At 46.1% G+C, this 24,306-nt stretch overlaps 1 protein-coding gene across 1 annotated transcript; it reads right to left on the bottom strand.

Annotated features, from left to right (window-relative positions):
- Window positions 1-17,931: 17,931 nt before the first annotated feature.
- LOC149862698 (olfactory receptor 2G3-like) lies at window positions 17,932-18,870 on the bottom strand. The gene has a single exon (XM_090052675.1). The coding sequence runs from the start codon at window positions 18,868-18,870 to the stop codon at window positions 17,932-17,934; it is 939 nt and encodes a 312-aa protein (XP_089908801.1).
- Window positions 18,871-24,306: the final 5,436 nt, after the last annotated feature.

Below are 24,306 nucleotides of genomic sequence, written 5' to 3'. Positions count from 1 at the left end.
CATATAATATTTGCGGTGAAGATGCATCATTGACAAATAATCACATTATTTATTTTCAGTATTATTTTCTATATATTACCATATTTCAATTTCTTCATTTTTAATGGTTGCTGTATATTGTTTACAGCTCTTCAATTATCTGATATTTTACCATTGTACTTTTGTGAAACTTTGCTTTGATTGACATAATTGGTTTCTGAATGAAAAGTGTATCATAAAAACATTACTTATTTAAACAAGTGAGGGGGAATTGGGCTTTAATCTTTCAGTAGGTTTTCAGTTAAAAAGGAGCTTTGGAAAACTAACACATCCAATAGCTAGACATTTTATGTATCGCATTAAATTGTGAGGGAAAATATCAAGAAAAATTATATCATTAATAACTCTAAAAGACATTTTCTTTTGAGGATAAGAATTGATGTCTACAAAAAGAAAACAAAACAAAACAGGTGGTTCTAGTAATATGCCAAAAGGGTGCAGTTAGTTGAAGAGTGTTGGTATTAAAACTAATTTCTCTAATCCAAAATGCATTTTTAATCACCTACCTCCATTCTCCCATGCCAATGTATTTCTACACTTTTTTTTAATTTCTTAAAATTTAGTTGAAGGGATCAAAAATGTCTAAATGACATAAAACTGTAAGAATATAGACAGCTGTAACAACCTATGATTGTCAAAGGATAAAAGTACAAGATATTATGCAAATGTTGTACGCAGGATTCTATGGTCATGCAAGTGAAAAGTGCGCTGCTTCATTCATGGTCCATGTTAGGGTGATTTTTTTTGCCCACTGGTATTTCTGTGGACTCACGTAGATATACCAAATATCTACCTCTACATTTTTATGGCACTATATGTGTATGTTTGTCCAGAGACATGACATGCTTTGCTTGTATCCTGGGAAAACCCTGTGGGAGACCAGGAGGCTCAGGACTACAGGCAGGGTTCTGAGAGCATAACCAGAAGGCTGCAGAAATCTTACCTATCCTGGCAACACCAAAACAGTCTCTGGCTGCTGCAACTACATCCTTGCTTTTGCTTTTAAGGCAGTGTAGTACCCAAACACCAGCAGGTGCTGCAAGAGCAACTCTATGAGGATTTGTTTGCTACTTGGGGGGAAAATCCTTGGGAATGTGGAGCAATTCTGACACCCCTCCTATTTTGGCACCTTCTGGCTTAGAAATGGTATTTAAAAGACTGTTTTTTGGGAATTTCCTTATAGGTATAGATATATGCATTATAAGGGTTTAAGATGGGCGGTAGGGGTTAAATGGTTTTGTAAAGAGCTTGGGAGATGCACACACAGCTTCTCATGGCCCTGAGAACAGATGGGCTGTCTAGCACAGCAAGACCAATGGATGGACACTGCCTGAAAATTGAGGGAGGCACCCATAACACAAGATCACAGCCTTCAAAGCAGATAGGTTTTCTAACACAACAGGGCCAACAAGGACACACAGTCTAGAAAACAGCCTTGAAATTGAAAAACACGGTGGGGTAACTAGGGGCGAGTGAGAAAAGCACAAGGAGACATAAAAGCAGGATCTGGACTAGGTACCCCGTCATCATTATGGGAAAATGGTTGACAGTTTCACCACAAGGTAAAAAATAACAACTTTATTTTAGGAGTCTGAAAATGGGACTGAGCGATGTAGGATGGGAAAATGAGGTAAAGATGAGTGCATGGAAGGAAGGTAGGAGGAAAAATTTTTGAAGTGTAAAAAAAAAAAACAAAAACAAACCTAAAACATGTACACTTCAAAAAATTTTTCCTCCTACCTTCCTTCCATGCACTCATCTTTACCTCATTTTCCCATCCTACATCGCTCAGTCCCATTTTCAGACTCCTAAAATAAAGTTGTTATTTTTTACCTTGTGGTGAAACTGTCAACCATTTTCCCATAATGATGACGGGGTACCTAGTCCAGATCCTGCTTTTATGTCTCCTTGAGCAAGTTTGCAGAAATGTAGATTTTCTCTATACAAACTGAGATACTTAGTCCCTATAATATAAGAATCGTCAGAAATGATTATTTGGTTTAATAACATAAAAAAACTTATCTGGGAGTGAAGGAAGACTCAGTGCATCTTACATGTAGCTGTTGTTATGCTTATTTTATATTTTCATGTTTAAAATAAAAAGCTATATTTAACACTCAGGATCATCTTAGTGTTGTCATTCCCATTATAGCAAAGAACAGATGAGAGTACTCTTCCTTAATATACAATTTGAATCACAACATCATAGAAAATTAGGGCTGGAAGGGGCTTCAGGAGGTCATCTATTCCTACCTGGTGTTCAAAGCAGGACCATCCCCAACTAGATCTTTCTAGCCAAGTCTAGGTGGGTCTTAGAAACCGCCAAGGATGGAGACTCCACAGCCTCTTTGGGGAACCTGTTTCTGTGCTTTTCTACCATCCTAGTGAGAGAGTTTTTCCTTATATCTAATCTAAAATGATCTTTCTACAACTTAAGACTGATGCTCTTTGTTCTGTCATCTGCTACCACTGAGAACGGTCCACCTCCATCTTCTTTTGAAACCGCCTTCAGGTAGTTGAAGGCTGCTATTAAATCCTCCCTCAGTGTTTACTTCTCCAGACTAAATAAGCCCAGTTCTCTTAGCCACTCCTCAATAGTCATGTGCCCCAGCCCCCAAACAATTTTTTTTGCCCACTGCTGGATTTTCTCCAATTTGTCCGCATCCTTTCTATAATGGAGGCCCCAAAACTGGACACAGTACTCCAGATAATTAAAACCCGCTATTGCAATTCTTTGCTTCTAGGAATCTCATGCTAAACATTTTTAAGAAGAAACATGTAAAAATGCTGCTCAGGTTAGTTAGTTCCTTCAAAGAAGAATTAGCTTTAAGCAGTGGCAGTATTGCAACCAATGAGGTTAATCCCACCCTTGATTATTGCTAAATGACAAATTTAGAAGGTAAATGGTACCTATTGGTCAAAACTATTTTAAAATACATTGTCTCATTTAGCAACCTTAGGATACTTCCATGACACTGAAATCCAACAGTTCAATCAGCATGGCACTATGCATATTGTTATATAAGTGAGATTTTTCAATAATTTTTGAGTTGTTGAATAATTAATCCATCATATCATTTATCCCCCTTCCCGTTTTCCAAAAATAATTATACCACATTCAGTTTTTCATACAATATTTTTCTTTCAATACATTAATATGTCAGTTATAAGGATATTTGTTTTTTGTACAAAGCAAATATGTGGTATCAAGATTTATTAATGTATATGCAAACAAGTACGACAGGCACTATATGATAGACACAAGGAACCCCTCAGAGACTGTCAGCTCTTAATTTTCATTTTATTTTTGACTACAGAAAAATATTAGAGGAAAAGAACTGAGAAAGCCTAAAACAGATAAAAATGTTTTTTTTCACAATGGATTCCTATTTGAAATCTCTGGGTTTATCTTGTGAATTGTATTTACACACCAGCAGTCCTGACAATGCGTGGCACCTTGTGGCACACTTGAAAAGCTCTCAAACCACCCCCAAGCTACCCTGGTTGAGGAGCACTGAACTACAACTTTCTTTCACTCTCTGTTTACAGAATCAGATCTCCCATTTTATTAAAAAAAAAGAAAAAGGAAAAAAATATATTTATTTTTACAATCATGATATAAAAATTACAAAATGTCACAGATTCACAGAAAATTGGGGCTGGAAGAGACCTCTGGATGTCATCTAGTCCAACCCTCTGCTCAAGGAGTGCTTTTATTAATTATTGACAGTCTAGCTGGCCAGTGACTGTCACCCTTTTCTGAAGTCCCTTCCAACCCCAGTGCTCTGGAAGAGGGACAGAAAAACTGCACAAATACTAGCATTTTTTGAACTGCCCTGCTTTCTGCTTTGGGGTCACTTACTGAGCTGTCTGTTCTAGCAGCTCACCATCAGACCACTACAGCTAGAACCACTGGTTTTCAAAAGTATTTCCTGCTTGCTACCCTAGCAAGAGAGATTTCAGAATACCTTTTTCTTGTAGGTGCTTTTATTTTATTATTATATTCATTGATTTATTCTTTTGAATTTTATACTTATATTGGATAGGATTATTGTAGAATCTATATATGAATTTACTATATATATTTATTTTTATACATTCATTCTTTGCACCACACCTATGCTATTGAATTTATATATGGAGACAGATATATTTCTATTGCTTTCACAAATTTCTTGACTGCACCATGCCTACATTTTTGAGTTTATATAAACATGAAGCATGGTGGAAGACAGGTGGCCAGACTGGCCAGCCTTCAGGGAGGGGCAGAAAAGGAGGTAGAGGGAGAGCTGCAAGTTCCCCTCTCACCAAACTGAGGTGCAGCCTCTTTCTTCCAGCTAAAAGGGATAAGGCTGCTACAAGCAGCAAGGAGAGGGGAGCAGTGCCACTGCTCCTGCCTGTATCCAAGACTGCATCCCCTCCACACACAACAGTCATAAATGCCCCCACCCCAACCAAGATGGCAACCATACCCAGCAGCACCAGCAAGAGCACAGCAGCCTACTCCACACCAATTTCACTTTCCATGCTGAGCCTTCCAGTGTCAGAAGAAGAGCTGGTGCTGTACCTGGATCTCAGTGTCCTAGCAAGGGAAATTCTGGGGAAGGAGGGAGAATCAGCTGAGTTTGTACTTGACACCCCTCAAGTTTCCCTTTGAGCCAGGTCTCCTTCCCCAGAAGGCACTTCAGAGGAGGTTGATGTAGCGGTGGAGGCAAGTGGCTAAGCTTAGCCCACTCCTCCTCTTGCTGTGCCTCTGCCTGCTGAGGAGGGGCAAAGTGCAGCAGCATCCACAGATTGAGCAGGTAGTCTGGTCTGGGAACTTTTGAGCTGGCAGATGATCCCACGTATGCTATCTGGCTGTACTGCTGAGCCAAAATCAGCTGGGGCAAGGGAACAAACATATGAGCACCATGGGGATCCTGATACATCTCCACAAGCACCACCCCCTTGCCCTTGCCCTTGCCCTTGCTCCACCTTAGCCTGGCACCAGTGGGAGCATGCCTAAAGGGAAGTCCCCTGTCCTCCCAAAGCAGAGGCAGGCCACCCTGGAACAGTGGGGAAAGGTGGACAGAAATGGGGGCATGTTCCAAAGGCGAGTGAGCTCACCCAGAGCATTGAGGAGATGCCTGCTGTCAATACCAGCTATTCTCCCTAGTTGAGTGGGCAGGGTTCAGGCGGCTCATGGTGCTCGCGGTTCCATCATACCAAGTGCCCGCATGCACCACTTTCGGTAGAACAGTGGTGTCATCCCTGTATGAGGCATGCACAGAGTACTTGAGGGAGGAGCTGAATGAGGCAGGTCTGCAGGTGGGTTTACACTTCACCTTGGACATCTGGAGCAGCCGGAGTGGAGATCATGCCTACCCTTCCCTCAGAGGGCACTAGTGTGACCAGTCAGGCTGTCGGTGGGCTCTCCTTCAAGCCAAGGTGTTGGATGAGTCCCATGCAGCACCAGAGATCATGGGGGCCATGAACCACTTGATGCAGGGGTGGCTCACTGGGCAGGGCGAGTTCACCCGTGGGTTTATGGTCACTGACAATGGGGCCAATATGGTCAAGGTGGTCCGTGACGCCAACTTCATTGGCATCCACTTTGTGGCATACCAGTTGCACCTTGTTGTCAGTGATGCCTTAGAGTGGGACAGGGCTGCTGGTGATGGTGCTGCCACTACCAGCAAGCTAATTGAAAAATGCAAGAAGGTGGCAGGCTACTTCCATTGGAGCATAAAGGTGGGCAAGATGCTACAGGATAAACAAAAAGAACTGAACATCCCACAGCACAAAATGATGCAGGATCTGGAGACTCAGTGGAACTCCACATACCTGATACTCAAGAGGCTGGTGGAGCAACAGAAGGCCATCCACAAGATGGCCTTGCTTGGGGAGATCAGGATCAGTGGCTCCTGAACAGCACTGAGTGGGATACCATCTCCCAGATCTTGGTAGTCCTCAGGCCCTTCCTCAAGGCCACTGAGAGCCTCAATGCTACTGATGCCCTCCTTAGCCAGGTGATCCCCATAGTGAGGGAACTTCAGAGACAAATGGAGAGCTTCCAGGGGATCAGTGTTCCTGGCTGGGGCAAGCCACTGTCACCAGACATACAGGCCAAGTGGTGAGGCAGATGAAGGATGGCATCAGGAAATGCTTTGATCCCTTGCAGTCCAGTACAGTACATGTGCTGACAGCCATGTGTGACCAAGGGTGAAGGGCACCATATGCAGCAGCCAAATGCTGAATCAGTGCATGGAGGTGCTGGTGAAGAAAGTCAGGGATGCAGAATGGCAGAGGCAGGAGGATGTGGAACAGGGGGATCCACTGTCTCACGCTAGCACACCAGTTAGGCTCCGGAGCAGTGAGAGACACGCGGGTGAAGCCCGCTGCGCCCCCGCTCCCCCGAAGCCCCCAGACACCCCCTCAGCAGCTGCAGAGCCCTCTGCCAACACCCAGCACAGCCGGAGGTAAGCGGGCTCGTGATGGGAAGGGGTTAACTCCTCGCTCCCTGGGAGGAGGCCGCTGCCTGGAGCCGGGCCAGGTCAAGCCCCCGCCCAGGCCCCTACTTGGCCCAGCCCCCCAAGGAGTGAGAAAAGAAGGAGTGGGTACTCACTAGTCCCCCTCCTGTAGGGCAGGGCCCCCCAAATCCTGGGCAGGGCCCCCCTGGCCTGAGAAACCAGCGTTCCCTGATGGCAGGCCCACTGCACATGCACGCAGTTTAAAAGGGCCTGCCAAACAGGGGTGGGGGAAAAAAAAAAAAAGCTCAATTAGGCTCTGGAGCAGTGAGAGATGTGCGGGTGAAGTCCGCTGCACCCCCACTCCCCCGAAGCCCCCCAGACACCCCCTCAGCAGCCGCAGAGCCCTTTGCCAACCCCCAGCACAGCCGGAGGTAAGTGGGCTTATGGTGGGAAGGGGTTAACTCCTCACTCCCTGGGAGGAGGCCGCTGCCTGGAGCCCGGCCGGGTCAAGCCCCCGCCCAAGCCCCTACTTGGCCCAGCCCCCCAGGGAGCCACGTGAACAGGCTGAGTAAACAGGCGCTCAAGTTGGTGCGGAGTACGCACAGGAGAGGGCGCGGGAGGGCACAAGACCCTGCCTGTGACCTCCCCAGAGTAGTCAGCCCCAGCCATAGCCAGCCTACCAGAGGCATGACATGCATGGGCACACGCCGCACCCTGAGGGTCCCCTCGGGGTCTGCGGCCCCCCCATTGGGCACCTCAGAGATGGCCACCCAAACGGAGCCCATGGTTCCGGGCTCCACACAGACGGAGCCCCTGGCTCTTGGCTGTGGGGGCTGCCTGTCCCTTTTTCAGGCTCTGGGGCCCGGGAGCATGGCCACCTCCCCTTGCGGGGTCTGCTCCCTACTGGGGTCTCTGGCGCGCCAGCTGGAGGAGCTCCAGGCCACGGTCCAGAGACTGCGTGCCATCAGGGACTGCGAGCAGGAGATAGACTCCTACTGCCAGGCCCTTCTCCCCCAGGAGCCGGAGGGTAGACCACTGTCTCCCTCCATGACTAAGGAGGACTCTGGGACCTCCCGCTCTGCCCAGTCAGGGGCATGGACCAAGGTGGTCAAGGGCCCTAAGGCCCGCCGCACCAAGGCCCCTCCCTCACCAGAGCTTAGCAACAGGTTCACACCTCTTGCAGCCCCAGCAGAGCCTGCTCAGTTGCCAGCTCTCACAGGCAACCCAGGCTCAACCGCAGCTACTGCCCCCGCTCTCCCCAAGACAAAGCAAAAGGTGTTTGTTGTGGGAGATGCCATCCTGCGGGGCACTGAGGGGGCAATCTGCTGCCCCGACCCCTTAGCCCGGGAAGTCTGCTGCTTCCTGGGGGCCCGCATCTGAGACATTGCAGAGAGGATCCCGCAGCTCCTCCAGCCCACAGACCACTACCCCATGCTCCTTATTCACGTGGGCACCAATGACATGGCTCGGAGCACCCCCAGCCAGGTCATGAGGCACTACAGGGAGTTGGGAGCGGGGCTTAGGGGTCTGGGAGCTCAGGTGGTGTTTTCATCGATCTTCCCAGTCTCGGGCTATGGGCTGAGGAAGGAGAGGAGGATCCACACAGTGAACCAAAGACTGCGGAGCTGGTGTCAGCGGGAAGGCTTTGGCTTCCATGACCACAGCCCGCTCTTTGGTGAGAGAGGCAGCGAGCTGCTGGGAAGAGATGGCCTCCACCTCTCTCCCCTGGGGACGAGGCTCTTCTCAGCCAGGCTGGCTGACCTGCTCCACCGGGCTTTAAACTAAGCCCACTGGGGGATGGGGGGACTACTGCCACTGCTGGCCCGCTGAGCGACCCTTGCAAAGCCAGCAGACCAAGGTACTTAAGGGAGCCCACCCCTGCCCCAGCCCTGGCACAATCTGTGGGCAAGGCAAGAGCCCCCAAGGGGACACTTGCCTGCCTGTACACTAATGCTAGGAGCCTGGGCAACAAGAAGGAGGAGCTCATCCTCCTGCTCAGTGCAAAGAATTATGACGTCATTGGGATAAGGGAGACCTGGTGGGACTCCACCCATGACTGGACCATGGGTATAGAGGGCTATAGCCTGTACAGGAGGGATCGTGTTGACAAAAGGGGAGGGGGTGTAGCTCTCTATGTGAAGGAAAGCTACATGTCCCTGCAAGCTGATGTTGGCGACCGGCATGGACAGCTAGAGACCCTCTGGGTAAAAATTCATGGGGAATACGGCACAGGGGACACAACGGTGGGAGTCTACTACAGACCTCCCACTCAAAGTCCTGAGCTTGACCAGGAGTTTGCCCGGGAACTGACTGAGGCCACTTGCTCCAGGACCTTGGTTGTCATGGGTGACTTCAATTACCCGGACATCTCGTGGGAAGATCACTCAGCTAAATCTGAGCGGGCGCAAAGCTTTCTCTCGTGCATGGATGACCTCTACCTGACTCAAGAAGTCTATGGGCCAACGAGAGGCAAAGCGCTGCTCGACCTGGTACTGGCTACGGGGGACGACCTAATCGGCGACCTAGTGATCAATGGGAAGCTGGGTGACAGTGACCACGAGCTGATCACCTTCACCATCCGCCGTAAAGCTGGCAAGTCAGTCAGCAACACAGAAGTCCTTGACTTCAGAAAAGCCGACTTTGACAAGCTCAAGAGGCTTGTCGGTCAGGCCCTCAGGGACCGTTACGCCAGGGAGATGGGAGTTCAAGAAGAGTGGTTGCTTCTCAAGGAAGCGATCCTCAATGCACAAGCTAAATCTATTCCAACATGGAGGAAAGGCAGCAAGAAGGCACAGCAGCCCTCCTGGCTCTCCAGGGACCTAGCGGACCTCCTGCAGCTAAAAAGGAAAGCCTACAAAGGATGGAGGACGGGATTCACCTCCAAGGAGGATTATTCTGCACTGGTCCGGTCCTGCAGGGAGCAAACCAGGAAAGCCAAGCTGCAACTGAACTCCAACTAGCTTCAAGCATCAAGGACAACAAAAAGTCCTTTTTCAGATATGTGGGGAGCTGGAGGAAAAGCAAGGGCAATGTTGGACCCCTGCTAAACCAGATGGGGCAACTGACAACTGACGCCCAGGAAAAAGCCAACCTATTAAATAGGTACTTTGCGTCAGTCTTTCATCAGTCCCATGGGACGCCCATGCCTGCTATGGGACAGGGAAATCTGGGTGAGGGGGATCCCCTACCCTCCATAAATGCTGACCTCATGAAGGAACACCTTGAGAAGCTGGATACCTTCAAGTCAGCTGGCCCTGACAACCTGCATCCCAGGGTACTCAAGGAGCTGGCGAGCATCATAGCCCAGCCCCTGGCACGGATCTTTGAAAACTCCTGGCGCTCTGGTGTAGTGCCCAAAGACTGGAAGAAGGCCAATGTGGTGCCGATCTTCAAGAAAGGGAGGAGAGTGGATCTGGCTAACTACAGGCCCATTAGCCTGACTTCTATCCTGGGGAAGAACTTAGAAAAGTGTATTAAGGAGGCCATCCTTGATGGACTGGCCCAGGCTAACATTCTAAGGGATAGCCAGCACGGGTTTGTTGCAGGTAGGTCTTGTTTGACCAATCTCATTTCCTTCTATGACCAGGTGACCTATCACCTGGACAAGAGAGAAGAGATTGATGTCATATATCTTGACTTCAAAAAAGCTTTTGATCTGGTATCCCATGATCACCTCTTGGCCAAACTGGCCAGTTGTGACCTTGGCTCCACCACAATCCACTGGCTGGGAAACTGGCTCCGTGGTCGGACCCAGAGTGTTGTAATTGATGGCAGTCACTCATCGTGGTACTCTGTGACCAGCGGGGTCCCTCATGGCTCTGTCCTGGGACCCATCCTGTTCAACATCTTTATTAATGATGTGGACATTGGAGTCAGGAGTGGACTGGCCAAGTTCGCCGACGACACCAAACTTTGGGGCAAAGCATCCACGCCAGGAGACAGGCGGGTGATCCAGGCTGACCTGGACAAGCTCAGCAAATGGGCAGACGAGAACCTGATGGTGTTTAACACCGAAAAATGGAAGGTTCTCCACCTTGGGAGGAAAAACCTGCAGCATCCTTATAGGCTCAGCAGTGCTACGTTGGATAGCACTACAGAAGAAAGAGACTTGGGGGTCATCATTGACCACAAGATGAACATGAGCCTGCAATGTGATGCTGTGGCTAGTAAAGTGACCACAACGCTGGCTTGCATCCATAGATGCTTCTCGAGCAAATCCCGGGACATCATTCTCCCCTTGTACTCGGCCTTGGTGAGGCCGCAGCTGGAGTACTGCGTCCAGTTTTGGGCTCCACAATTCAAAAAGGATGTGGAGAAGCTTGAGAGAGTCCAGAGGAGAGCCACGCGCATGATCAGAGGTCAGGAAAACAGATCTTACGATGACAGGCTGAGAGCCATGGGACTCTTTAGCCTGGAAAAGCGCTGGCTCAGGGGTGATCTGATGGCCACCTATAAGTTTATTGGGGTGACCACCAGGATCTGGGGGAACGTTTGTTCACCAGAGCGCCCCAAGGGATGACGAGGTCGAACGGTCACAAACTCCTGCAAGACCGTTTCAGGCTGGACATAAGGAAGAATTTCTTTACTGTCCGAGCCCCCAAGGTCTGGAACAGTCTGCCAGCGGAGGTGGTTCAAGCACCTACATTGAACACCTTCAAGAGTAAATTGGATGCTTATCTTGCTGGGATCCTATGACCCCAGCTGACTTCCTGCCCTTTGGGCAGGGGGCTGGACTCGATGATCTCCCGAGGTCCCTTCCAGCCCTGATGTCTATGAAATCTATGAAAACCATCCACAAGCCAGTCTTGTCCTCCGCCACAGGCACTGCCAATATGGGCTAAGGGCATGGTTTCTGTGGTGGGGTCCAGACCCACCAGACCCCAGCATCAGGTAGGTAGTACTCATGCATCAGTGGCTGCCTATTTTGCTGAGGACAAGGAGCCACTGATGGGCAACCCCTTGGCCTACTGGGCAATCTGCAGCCAAGTGTGGCCAGATCTGGGCATAGTTGCCTAGAAAATCTGCTCTGTCCACCCACCAGTATTCTGAGTGAGAGGGTGTTCAGCCTCGCTGGGGATGTAGTGACACCCCACCACACCTGCTTGGCTGCTGGTTTGGTGGAGAAGCTGATGTTCCTGAAGGTGAACCTCCCACTGCTGGTATTCTCCAAGCTCCAGGTACAGATAGACTAAATGCCACCCTCCTCATTCTGTCCACACCTGTTTCCATTTTTCTTTTCTTTTTTTAAAACCAGGTAATGCTCTTAACTGGAGGGTGCACTAACTGCATCACCAGCCAGCAGGGGAAGAACATGTCCCTTCTGAGCTCATTCCCCTGCCAGGACAAACTTGGAGGTATGGGGTGGGACTATGGGGAAGGAGGAGGCCCCAGATCCTGGGTATGACCACTAAAACTGCACCCTGCTAGGATAGGGAGGCCTGGTGGGACTGCTGGCAAAGCAGCAGCCCCAGAAATGCCACAACCAATGATCCCCTGGTGAAAGGTGGATAAAAGGCACCATAACCTCCAGCTAATACATGCACTTACACAGTCATGTCTGGGTAAAGCTCAGACCTGTCATGTCTTTGACAGGCCTCATGCTTGCTGGTTGCAGTACAGTTATGAGGCTCCTGGTGTGCTCAGCTTAGCTGCCCAGGATGCCAACTTTAGGGCTGAAAAACCCTTTGTAAGGCTAAGGAAGTACCTGCAGTTGGTGTGTCTCTTGGATGGAAGGAATAGTATAGAAGCCAGAGGCTGGCCTGGCACACAATGTAGGCAACAAAGCCAGTCAGTGAAAATGGAAATGGAGGCGTCACAGGGTGAGGGGCAGGCTGGGGTGGTGGATGGGGGGAAAGGGGGATGTAGCAGCACAGGTAAAAGTGCAGAGGTACCTGGGGTGTCAGATGTCTGGCAGGTCGCAGTGTGTCAGAATTCCACTGTTTAATTTATATTGAGACCATGAGTTTCTGTACCTAGGAGACAGATGAAGTGAAGTTCATAGGCCTGGTTGTAAAAAGTGGTTTGTAATTTGTTCCCTCTCAGAATCAGGCCTGAGAGAGTGGAGGCGGAGTGTTTTTTTGGTGAGGAATGTGCCCCCACAGGTAGTTGGGTTTTGTTGTCTTCGATAGATTCTTGTCTGCAGTTTATGGGAGTACTGGAGATAGTTGGCAGGTTTTGTGTTTTAAGCTGTAGGAAGTTGGCTTCAATTCTGGTGATGAGGTTAGGTGCTTGTTTGAATGTACAAAACACTTTTCAGATATGGGCCTATAAACTTCACTTCATCAGCCTCCTAGGTAGTAGGTACAGAAACACATTAAGTCAATATACACAGTGGAATTCTTCAACCTGTGGGACATCTGACTCCCCAGGTACCTCTGCACTTTTACCTACCCCGTTACATTCCCAGTTCCCCCCATCCACTGCCCTCCACCCCAGCCTGTCCCTCACCCCCTAATGCCTCCATTTCCATTTTTAATGACTGGCTTTTTTGCCTGGATTGCATGCCAGGCTAGCCTCTGGCTTCTTTACTATTCCTTCCATCCAGGACCAGGAGACATACCAACTGCAGGTACTTCCTCAGCCTGACAAAGGGTTTTTCAACCTGAAAGATTCCTAAGATTTATTTCTCTAACCCAGTTTTTTTCATAATAAACATATAAACATAAAAACACAAGATAAGCCATCGCACACAATGAGTAATGTATATGCAGCACAACATCTTTACTTCTTGCTGTCAATTCCTTTATAACAACAAAGTCTCTGTGACAGTTCCATTTGGCTAACTTAGATGCTTCTGGTGCTACTGGTGCTGTTGGTGTTGAGCCAGCTAAGTTATTTTCACATGTCATCATGTACAGTGGTGGACTGGACGGAGGCTGTAGGGGAGGAGGAGACCTCACTGGGGCACACTAATGTGTTGTTCAGAGGCCCCAGTGCCAGAAAGGGTGCACTTGGACACATACAGTGTCACCCACCCATGTCACAAGTGCCAGAGGTGCAGGGCCCCAGAACCCAGAGTCCCCCAGCACCTATCTCCTTGAGAGCTGGCAGGCTTTGTGGCTGCAGCAGGGCCTAGCAGACAGATCTGCAGTAGCACCCCCACAACCCCCACCCCAAGATAGACAGAGTTGCACAACCACCCATGTCATGAGTTTTGCCTGTCAACAGTCAGAGGTGCAGGGACCCAGAACCCAGAGTACCCCTGCACCTGTCTCCTTGAGCGTTGGCAAACTTTATGGCTGCAGCAGGGCCTAGCAGGCCTGCAGCTTTCACCCTGCTGTATCTTAACACATATAGTGTCACCAATGTCATGAGTTTTTCTTGTCCGTAGCTTGACGTGAAGTTTCCCCAAGCCCCCTGCACCTATCTTCTTGAAACTTGGCAGGCTTTGTGGCCTCAGCAGGGGTAGCAGGCCTGCAGTTTTGACCTGGCTGTGGCTTAACACATACAAGTGACCTGAGTTTTGCTTTCAAGGCTTTGTGGTGCAGTTTCTCCGAACTGCCTGCACCTATCTCCTTGAAACATGGCAGGCTTTATGGCCTCATCAGGGGATACCATTCCTGCAAATTTAATTAATCAAGCCAGAAATGACAAAGTTATAGCCTGTTTCAACCTTCCTTATTATATCCTATGGGCAAATCAGCGAAACAGGCTCAAAATGGCAAAACTGTTTCAATGTAACAGAATGGAACAGCCATTTCGAACCAAAACAAAATTCAAAATGGAACACTGTTCTGTTAAAAAATTGAAGCACTGGTCAAAACGGAATGCTTCCATTTCACACAGCCCTAGTGGTTAGGGTCTTGCTTTTACAAGGTTTGTAAACATACACTGACATGTGTTGTAATGCGATCTTACAAATCCAAGGTATTTGGATGGCAAAACCATATTCAGATCACTGAGAATAAAATAAATTAAATTAATAAATTAAATTCAATGTTTGTTCACCAGAGCGCCCCAAGGGATGCCACAGTGTGTGAGGTCTGCTGCCTGCCCAGAGCCAGGATCAGGGAAGTCATGGAGAGAATTCCGGACCTCATCCAGACCTCTGACAACTATTCCATGGTCCTCATACATGTGGGAACAAATGATGCATCCAGTAGTAGTCCAAACTGTATCATGAGTGACTAAAGGGCTCTGGGGATGAGGCTTAGGAAGATGGGGGCACAGGTGTTGATACTCCCGGTCAGCGGTCATGGTAAGCATAATGTCACCTGTGTCAGGGAAGTCAACCCATGGCTCTAGTGTTGGTGCCATCATGCAGGTTTTGGCTTCCTGGACCATGATCCGCACTTCCATGCAAGGGGCCTTCTGGGACACGATGGGCTTCATCTCTCCATAAAAGGTAAAAGTCTCTTTTCTTATAGGTTGGCTGACCTCCTACATCGGGCTTTAAACTAAGTATGACGTGGGATAGGGAGGCAGGAGATGGAGAGAGTCTAGAACCTACAAACTGTGAGACATACAGAAGAAGGCCCCATGGAAGAACCAAGGGACCCTGTGGGCATCAGAATGGGAGGGGCATCAAAGGCACCATTTGTAGGGCTCAAGTGCCTCTGTACTAATGCTAGGAGCATGGGGAACAAGCAGGAAGAACTCACACTTCTGCTTGCAGATAATAACTTTGAATTAGTGGGGCTAATGGAAACTTGGTGGGACCCTACCCATGACTGGGTGGTACACATTGAGGGCTATAGGTTTTACAGAAGGGACAGAGCAGGGAGGAAAGGGGGTGGGGTTGATCTTTATGTGAAAGAGCATTATACATCTGCCCTAATCAAAATGGGATCAGAGGAGGAAAAAGTTGAAGCATTGTGGGTTAGGACACATGGAGGTCAGGGGGAAAGGGACTTGGTGGTGGGGGTCTGCTACAGACCACCACATCAAGAGGAAGAGCTAGACTTGGAATTCTTGAGGCAGCTCTCAGGCCATACAGTCTAGAGATGTAGTTGTTATGGGGGACCTAAACTACCCTGACATCTGCTGGGAGGAGCAGTCAGGTAAATCCACCCATTCACGTAGGTACTTAACCTGCATGCAGGACCTTCCCCTAACACAGGAGGTATACAGTCCCACTAGGTGGGAATACCTTACTGGACTTGGTGTTGGCTATGGGGAGGACCTAGTAGGGGAGCTGCAGATTCGTGGTCAGCTTGGGGACAGTGATCACCAATCAATGAAATCCACTATATGGCATAGGGTGGGTAAGATAACGAGTAGCGTGGAAGTGCTTGACTTAAGGAAGGCTGACTTCAGTGTGCTTAGGAGTCTAGTCAATGACACACTGCAGGACAAGAGTGTTGGCGAGATGGGAGCCCAGGAAGGGTGGTCGTTCCTAAAGGAAGTGATCCTTTGGGCACAGAGGGAGACTATCACAGTAAGAGGGGAAAAGGGTGGAAGGAGCCAAAAAACTTCCTTGGCTAAACAGGGAAATCCAGGGAATCCTAAAGCCAAAAAAGAAGGCATATAGGCGGTGGAAGCAGGGGGAAGCTAGCAAGGAGGAGTGTACCTAGTTGGCCCGTACTTACAGGCAGGCAGTTAGAAAGGCCAAAGCAACTACAGAGTTGAGGCTGGCAATACAAATTAAAGACAACAAAAAGTCTTTGTTTTAGGTATGTAGGGAGTAAAAAGAAGGTGCAGGGCAGCATAGGAGCCATACTGAACAAGGAGTAATTAGTGACAGACAGGGGGAACAAGGCTGATCTATTCACTGAGTTTTTTTGCCTCAGTGTTCCTGAACAGGACTCAAAATAACTCTCCTATGGGTCCTTAGATGGGCATCAGAGGGATACCAGCCTACTAACTGTTGATGTTGACTTGGTGAAGAGTTACTTGGATGGACTGGATGTGTTCAAGTCAGCACATCTGGATGAGCTGCATCCGAGGGTACTGAAGGAATTGACTGGTGTCATAGCAGAACCACTGGTATGGCTATTTGAGTGCTCGTGGCACTCAGGTCAGGTCCCAGAGGACTGGAAAAGGGCCAATGTAGTCCCTATTTTCAAGAAGGGGAGGAAGGAGGATTGGAGTAATTATAGGCCAGGCAGTCTCGCATCCATCCTTGGAAAGGTCTTTGAAAAGATTATGAAGGATCATATTTGTGGGAGCCCAGTGGGGAAAATAATGCAGCCAGGAAACAAGCATGGATTTGTAGCAGGTAGATCATGCCTGACCAATCTGGTTTCATTTTATGACAGGGTCACAAAATGCTTAGACACCCAAGTAGAGGTGGATGTTGTTTTCTGGGACTTTAGCAAGTCCATACAGTAGCTCATCCTAGTCTCATAAATAAATTAAGGGGCCATGACATAGATGTTTACACGGTCTGGTGGGTGGCAAATTGGCTTAGAAGTCTCACCCAGAGAGCTGTATGTGATGGGTTGGTATTGACCTGGAAGGATGTGGGTCCTGGGGTCCTGCAGGGTTCAGTACTTGGACCTGTACTCTTCAATATCTTCATCAGTGACTTGGATGTGGGTGTGAAGAGTACTCTGTTCAAGTTTGCAGATTATACTAAATTTCAGGCAGACCTAGACAGGTTAGAAAAGTGGGGAATACCCAATAGGGTGCAGTACAACAAGGACAAGCTCAGAGTGCTGCACCTAGTGCGCAAAAATATCCAGCATAGCTACTGGCTGGGAAGTGACCCTCTTAGCAGCACAGAAGTGGAAAGGGATCTCAGAGTCATAGTGGACTCCAAGATGAACATGAGTCATCAGTGTAATGAAATCATCCGCAAAGCTAACCGTACTTTTTCATGTATCAGCAGATGCACGACAAATAGATCCAAGGAGGTGATACTTCCCCTCTATGCAGCATTGGTAAGACTGCAGTTGGAGTACTGCATCCAGTTTTAGGTGCCATACTTCAAGAAGGATGTTGACAGACTCAAGAGGGTCCAGAGGAGGGCGACTCGTATAGTTAGGGGCTTACAGTACAAGTCCTATGAGGAAAGACTGGACCTCTTCAACCTCCACAAGAGAAGGCTGAGAAGTGATTTTGTGGCCACATACAAATTCATTAGGGATTGGAGCAAGGGATTGGAGATGCTCTGTTCACCAGGGTGCCTCTTGGGGTAAGAAGGAACAGTGGTCACAAACTGACAGAGAGCACATTTAAGCTAGATATCAGGAAAAATTTATTCATGGTAAGGGTGGCCAAAATTTGGAATGGACTTCCAAGGGAGGTGGTGCTCTCCCCTACTTTGGGTGTCTTTAAGAGAAAGCTGGATAGGCATCTGGCTGGAGTCATCTGACCCCAGCACTCTTTCCTGTCTAGGCAGGGGGTGGGACTCGATGATCTGTTGAGGTCCCTTCTGACCCTAGCATCTATGAAACACAACAGGCTGAATATATCCAGTCTTCTGTGGTCATTAAATATACAGTAATTCAGCAGGGGAGTGGAGAGGAAATTAAACATCATTCCAAATTGCTAGTTTCTCTCTTCACATCTTTAAAGGAAATAACCTTGACATTATCAGCCTCCACAGGGCTTTATTGATATCTTTGCTTCTCAGGCTGTAGATAATGGGATTCAGGGTTGGCGTCACAACAGAATAAAACAGGGCCAGAAATCTGTCACTCTCTGGGACATAGCTGGACCTGGGTCTCAGATACATGGCACTGGCAGATCCATAGAACAAAATGATGACAATGAGGTGGGAGGAGCAGGTGGAGAAAGTTTTGTGTCTGCCATCGGCTGATGTGATTTTCAGGACAGCACTGATGATGTGGACATAAGAAACAAAAATCAACAAGGCGGGCATCAAGGTGATTAACAATCCTGCTACAAAGACCGCAATTTCATTCATGGAGGTATCTCCACAGGCCAGATGCAGAAGAGGAGGAATGTCACAGAAGAAATGGTCAATCTGGTTGTGCCCGCAGTAGGGCAAGGTGAATATTAGTGTGGTCTGTATCAAGGAGAGCAACAAGCCACTGGCCCATGAGATACCCACTAGGCAGATACACAGTTGCTTGTTCATGTGGACCATGTATTGCAGGGGGTTGCATATGGCTAAGAAACGGTCATAAGCCATAACAGCAAGGAGGAAGCACTCAGTTGTCCCAAGGGAAAGAAGAAAATACAACTGGAAGGCACAGCCAATGAATGAGATGGTCCCATTTTGGGAAAGCAGGTTTGTCAGTAATTTTGGGATGGTGACTGAGGTGTAGCACATATCAACCAAGGACAAATTGGAGATGAAGTAGTACATGGGGGCATGAAGGGTGGGGTCAAGATAAACTGTTATACTGATGAGGATATTTCCAAGCAGAGACATGATGTACATGATGAAAATCACTGCAAAGAACAAGTTCTGAAATTCCGGATGACAGGAAAATCCCTTCATGATGAACTCAGTAGTTTGGTTTTTACTTTCCATGTTCCTAGAAAAACATAGCCAACAGTATTAATAAAATGGCATTTGTGAATGCTTTCAACCACTGACAGGGTGAGTGGTAAAATATTACTACTCCCCTGCCCTTACTATTAGAAGGATATTATTGCAAATACATAGGATGTGATTTATATGTTATACTGTAATCTAGGAAATGTTGACAAGGTTTATAATTATTGCTTTAGATACTCTGCTAACATTAATAATTTGCTTGCGTGAAAAACAGGCTACATCCACAATGTGTTAAGGCTGCCCCTGATAAGAGTACTTTCTGAAACTTCAGAATAATAATAATAATAATAATAAAAGAATATTGCCAGTCAAGGCCACCAGCATTAAACTATCCCGAGTGAAGATAACTTTGGTTCTGGGGAAAGTGCTAATCATAATTAAAAACTAGCTTGCTGTGTCTTTTGATAGGAAGACTTTAATAGCATGTAACCAGCTGGAATTCTGTTGACATAAAGTGTGGTTTGCGTTAACTGAATACATTAAGGCAGAAATGTGTCATGGTTAGTTTAATTTAACATGAGAAAAAAGAAGTTTAGAGGTGGTTCTTGGAGTTGTCAGAACCTATAGATGGAAGGCTCCATGGATGACTTACTAGCAGCCAGTCTGGGTTTTTGCAGTGGGTGTGTCTAAACATGCATGTACGCCAACTTAAATTTACTGTGCAGTACTGTGCAGTAAGATACTGTGGAGTATGGGCATGCACATGTAGATGAGTGCCTGTACTCAGGTGTTATTTTGGTTATGGTGCAATAAAGGTGTGCGTGTAGATGCACCCAGTGAGTAGTAGGTAACATAGCCTATTCCACTTCCTGTACTCTGTAGCCTGATGGCCCGTGGCTGAACTGCTCACATCTGTCAATATATTTTAGGTATCCAGGTTGTAGCCATATTGGTCTAGAGGAAAAAAGAATCTGAGCTCATGGTAGAAGTGATATCTTTTATTAGGCCAACAAGATATTTGCAAAAAAATAATAATAATAAATCTTTATTTGCAAGATTTCAAGCATAAACACCCTTCATCAGGCATTTGAGAAAAGATTGTAAAAGTTATCCTGTGTAGAAATGAAAATTCATATTTCATAGGATTTCACAGAGGAGTCAAAAGATGGAAAATTCCTCTGGGCAGGAAGGTCTTAGCTGTTAAAGAGTCTCTCACCTCTCTTGTGAGCTTCTGCGATGATGCAAATCAGCTTGAACAAAGCCAGGAGCAGTATCTCTGGTTTCAGGTGGTCATAGTTGCTTCTTCCTTGGGAAAATAAGAGATTTTTTTTGCAAAATAAAATGTATTTTATTAGTCCACCTTGGTCTAGAGGAGAAAGCAATCTGGGCTCATGGGAAATAGAGCAACAACCTGGATACCTGACGCATGGAAGATACCAAATTGTAGCCAATTTTTAAAAATGAAATCCTCATTTAATTTAATAGCAGTGTTCAACTACCTGAAGGGTGGTTCCGAAGAGGATGGAGCTAGACTGTTCTCAGTGGTGGTAGATGACAGAACAAGGAGCAATGGTCCCAAGTGCAGCAAGGGAAGTTGAGGTTAGATATGAGGAAAAACTTTCTCATGAGGAGAGGGTAGTAAAACATGGAAACAGGTTACCCAGAGAGGTTGTGGGATCTCCATCCTTGGAGGTCTTTAAGGCCCAGCTAGATAAAGCTTTGACTGAATGATTTAGTTGGGGATGGTCTGGCTTTGAGCAGGTGGTTGGATTACATGACCTCCTTAGGTTCCTTCCAGCCCTCATTTTCTATAATTCCATGAAAACATCTTCAGCTTCTCCTGCATCATTCACTGTCCAGATTAGAGTGATTTAGCTTGCTGATATTTCTGTAAACTTATGCGGTTGTATAAAACATGACCTCCCTCTCCACTTTTATGGCACTATATGTGCATGTTTGTCCAGAGGTATAACAAGTATGGCTTGTATCTTAGGCAAACACTATGGGAGACTGAAGGACTGGGGGCAACAAGTGGAGAGAGTGTGGAAGGGCCATGGGTTCTAAGAGCAAGAGGGTTGCAGGAGTCTTACCTATTCTGGGGACTTCAAAACAGTCTGGCTGCTGCCTCTGCCACCTTGCTCTTGCTCTTAAGGCAGCGTGGTATCTAAGCACCAGCTGCTGCTGCAAGAGCAGCTCTGTGGGGCTGTTTTTGCTACTGGGGCACAGATTCCATGGGGGTAGGGTGCAATTCTGATACCCCGCCTATGCTGACACCCAGGGAAGGTGCCTTTCTCACCTGTCCCTAGCTATTGCACTGTGTTTGTCAATTTTCTTTAAGGTCCTTTTAAAAAAAAAAATTTTAAAGTGGGCACTTTGGGAATTTTTCCTCTTACTCTTGCAAAGTTCTCATCTTTTCCTCATTTTTGCACCGTGCGTTGCTCAGTCCCATTTTCAATGTCCTAAAAAAAGAGATGTTATTTAATAACCTTGTGGGGAGACTGCTAACTATTTTTCCATGATGATGTCTGGGTACCTAGTCCAGAACTTGCTTTTATGTCTCTTTGAGACAGTTTCCAGAAATGTAGTATTCCTCTATATATAAACTGGGATACTGAGTCCTTATACCATAAGGCTCATCAAAGTGATTATTTGGTTGGATAATGTCAGCAAAATTAATTGGGAGTGAAGACCCAGTGCACCTTATCAAATAAGCACAACAACTGCTACTTTTTATTTTCATGTTTAAAATAAAGAGCTATTATTTAACACTTAAGATCATGTTGGTGTTATTATTCCCATTATAGCAAAGAACAGACGAGAAGAAACTTCCTTAAAATACATAATAATAATAATAATATTCCTTAATATAATCATAGAATCATTGAAATTTAGGGTTCTAAGGGACTTCAGGAGTTCATGTAGTCCATCACCCTGCTCAAAGTAAGATCATCCCCAACTAGATCACCCCAGTGAAGCTTTGTGGAGCTGGGCCTTAAAAACCTCCAAGGATGGAGATTCCACCACCACCTCTCTGGGTAATCTGTTCCAGTGCTTTAATACCCTCCTAGTGAGAGATTTTTTTTCCTCATATCTAACCTAAAATTGTCTTGCTGCAACTTGGAGACCATTGCTCCTTGTTCTGTCATCTGCTACCACTGAGAACAGTTCAGCTCCATCCTCGCTGGAACCCCACTTCAAGTAGTTGAAGGCTGCTCTTAAATCCCTTCTCAGTCTTCTCTTCTCCAAACTAAATAAGCCCAGTTCCCTCAGTTTCTCCTCAGAAGTCATGTGCCCCAGCCCCCTAAATATTTTCATTGCCCTCTCCAATTTATCCACATCCTTTCTGTAGTGGGGGCCCCAGAACTGAACACAGTACTCTAGGTAATCAAAACAAGTTATTGCAATTCTTTGATTCTATGAATCTCATGCTGCCAATACACATTTAAAGAACATATATGTAAAAATGCAACTCAGGTTAGTTAGCTCCTGAGAAGAATTAGCTTTGTGTAGTGGCAGCATTGCAACAAAAGAAGCTAATCCCAAACACAAGTCTTGAAAACTGAAAATTTAGAAGATAAATGGTATCTATTAAAAATATTTTAAAATACACTTGGCAATCTTTTGATATTTCCATGATTATGAAACGCAAAAGTTCAACCAGCATGGCATTATGCATATTGTTATGTAAGTGAGACTTGCAGAGGTTTTTGAGTTATTGACTAATTAATCTATCATATAATTTATCCTCTCCCCTTTTCCCATAAAAAGTGATATCAGATTCAGTTTTTCATACAATATTTTTCCCTCAATAAGCAAAATAAATAATAACTACTGGAAGTAAAACATAATTATGATTCATCCTTAATCTCAAAATCTCAGAACAGATTATCTCCATTATAAGAATGTGGTTTTTTGGACAAAACAAATATATGGTATAAAGATTTATTGGTGTATCTGCAAACAACTACAACAGGCGCTAGGCTAGGCACTAGACTCAAGGAACCACTCAGAAAATGTTAGCTCTTAGTTTTCACTTGATTTTTGACTAAAGAAAAATAATAGAGGAAAAAAACCTCAGAGCCTAAAACAGGTCAGAATGTTTTTAATACTATGGATTCCTATTTGAAATCTCTGGAATTATCTTGTGAGTTGTGTTTCTACAACTAACAGCCCTGACAAAGCGTGGCATCCTGTGGCACCCGTGAAAAGATCTCAAGCCACCCCAGTGCACCCTTGTCAAGAATCACTGAACTACAACTTTCCTTCACTCTCTGTCTTTAGAGAGTTAAATCTCTATTTTTATTTTAAAAAGAAAAAGAAAGCAACAACATTTTTTTTTTTGCAAACATGATATAAAAATCACAAAATATCACAGAATCACATACAAAGAAGGCTGAAAGAGACCTCAGGATGTCATCTAGCTCAATCCTCTGCTAAAGGCAGGACCACCCTCCCCAAACAATCCTATACAAGTCCTTGTCTGACCTATTCTTAGCTGTACATTATAAACCCTTTGAACAACTACAAGGCACATTGCCCCAAGACACCAAGAGCATCTTAATTTGCCACAGGCAAAGCATGAAGACACTGATGGTTAGGGTCCTGCTGCTACAAGGTTTGTAAACATGCACTCGAGAATACTGACATGTGCTATAATGTGACCTTACAAATCCAAAATATTTGGATGGCAAAACCATATGCAGATCATTGAACTCGTTTGCCAATTATTTTGTTTAATTCTTTATTCTAAATTTTTTGAATCAGCTGTTGTCCTCACCTACCTTCTCAGCTTTTGAAGATCCCTGCAGCCCTTGAATGCCCATGTTTTAGTGATTTAGCTTGCAGATGCAAGAAACTCCATGGTCTTTATATGTTGCTAAGTAATAAATCCTTGAAAAGGAGCATCTAATTTTTCACTGGGGAATCAAACAATTAAGGCAACTTGCTAAGAAAGTCTCTTAGCTTGAATAACAATAGGATCTGTATCCATCCACTCAGTCATCTGATCTGTTGGATATTTTGAGCAATCCCATGAGAAATCTGTTATCTTAAGGCTGGCTTCACCAGTTCAGCTATAGACAAAATATTTAATCAAGGAAACCAAACAGATATTCCAAAGCCTGGTTCCAGCTGAAGTACTTATTAAATGCTAAGGGTGGAAGCAGGGGACTCTTACTCATAAAGTATCTAGCCTCACCTAGTGAATGTTATGCTGGAGCTCGCCTGGTATTAGTTGACAGTTCTGCATTTTTTATGTGTTTCTTTAATAGCAGCCATTGTAATCTGTTATAGAACTTTTACAAGAGCATGTTAAAGTGGCACTGACTCAAACTTTGAATGGAGAAGAATGCAACCCAAAGAATGATTTAGTATCCTCATAATAAAGGCTTGATCCCAAAAGGAAATTGATGATGATATGGGGGTGCATTTTATTCTCTTCCTGGTTTTCCAAATTTTTACTTTGCATGG

The sequence above is a fragment of the Crocodylus siamensis genome, chromosome 6 (genome assembly GCF_052110815.1).
Source record: "Crocodylus siamensis isolate JL-2025a chromosome 6, ASM5211081v1, whole genome shotgun sequence".
Lineage (NCBI taxonomy): Eukaryota > Metazoa > Chordata > Crocodylia > Crocodylidae > Crocodylus > Crocodylus siamensis.
Note: the sequence above shows the minus strand (reverse complement) of the source record. Positions and strands in the feature narration are given on the sequence as shown.

Excerpts from the sequence above, each read along its gene's own strand:
- LOC149862698 (XM_090052675.1), bottom strand. The coding sequence starts at position 18,870 with ATGGAAAGTAAAAACCAAACTACTGAGTTCATCATGAAGGGATTTTCC.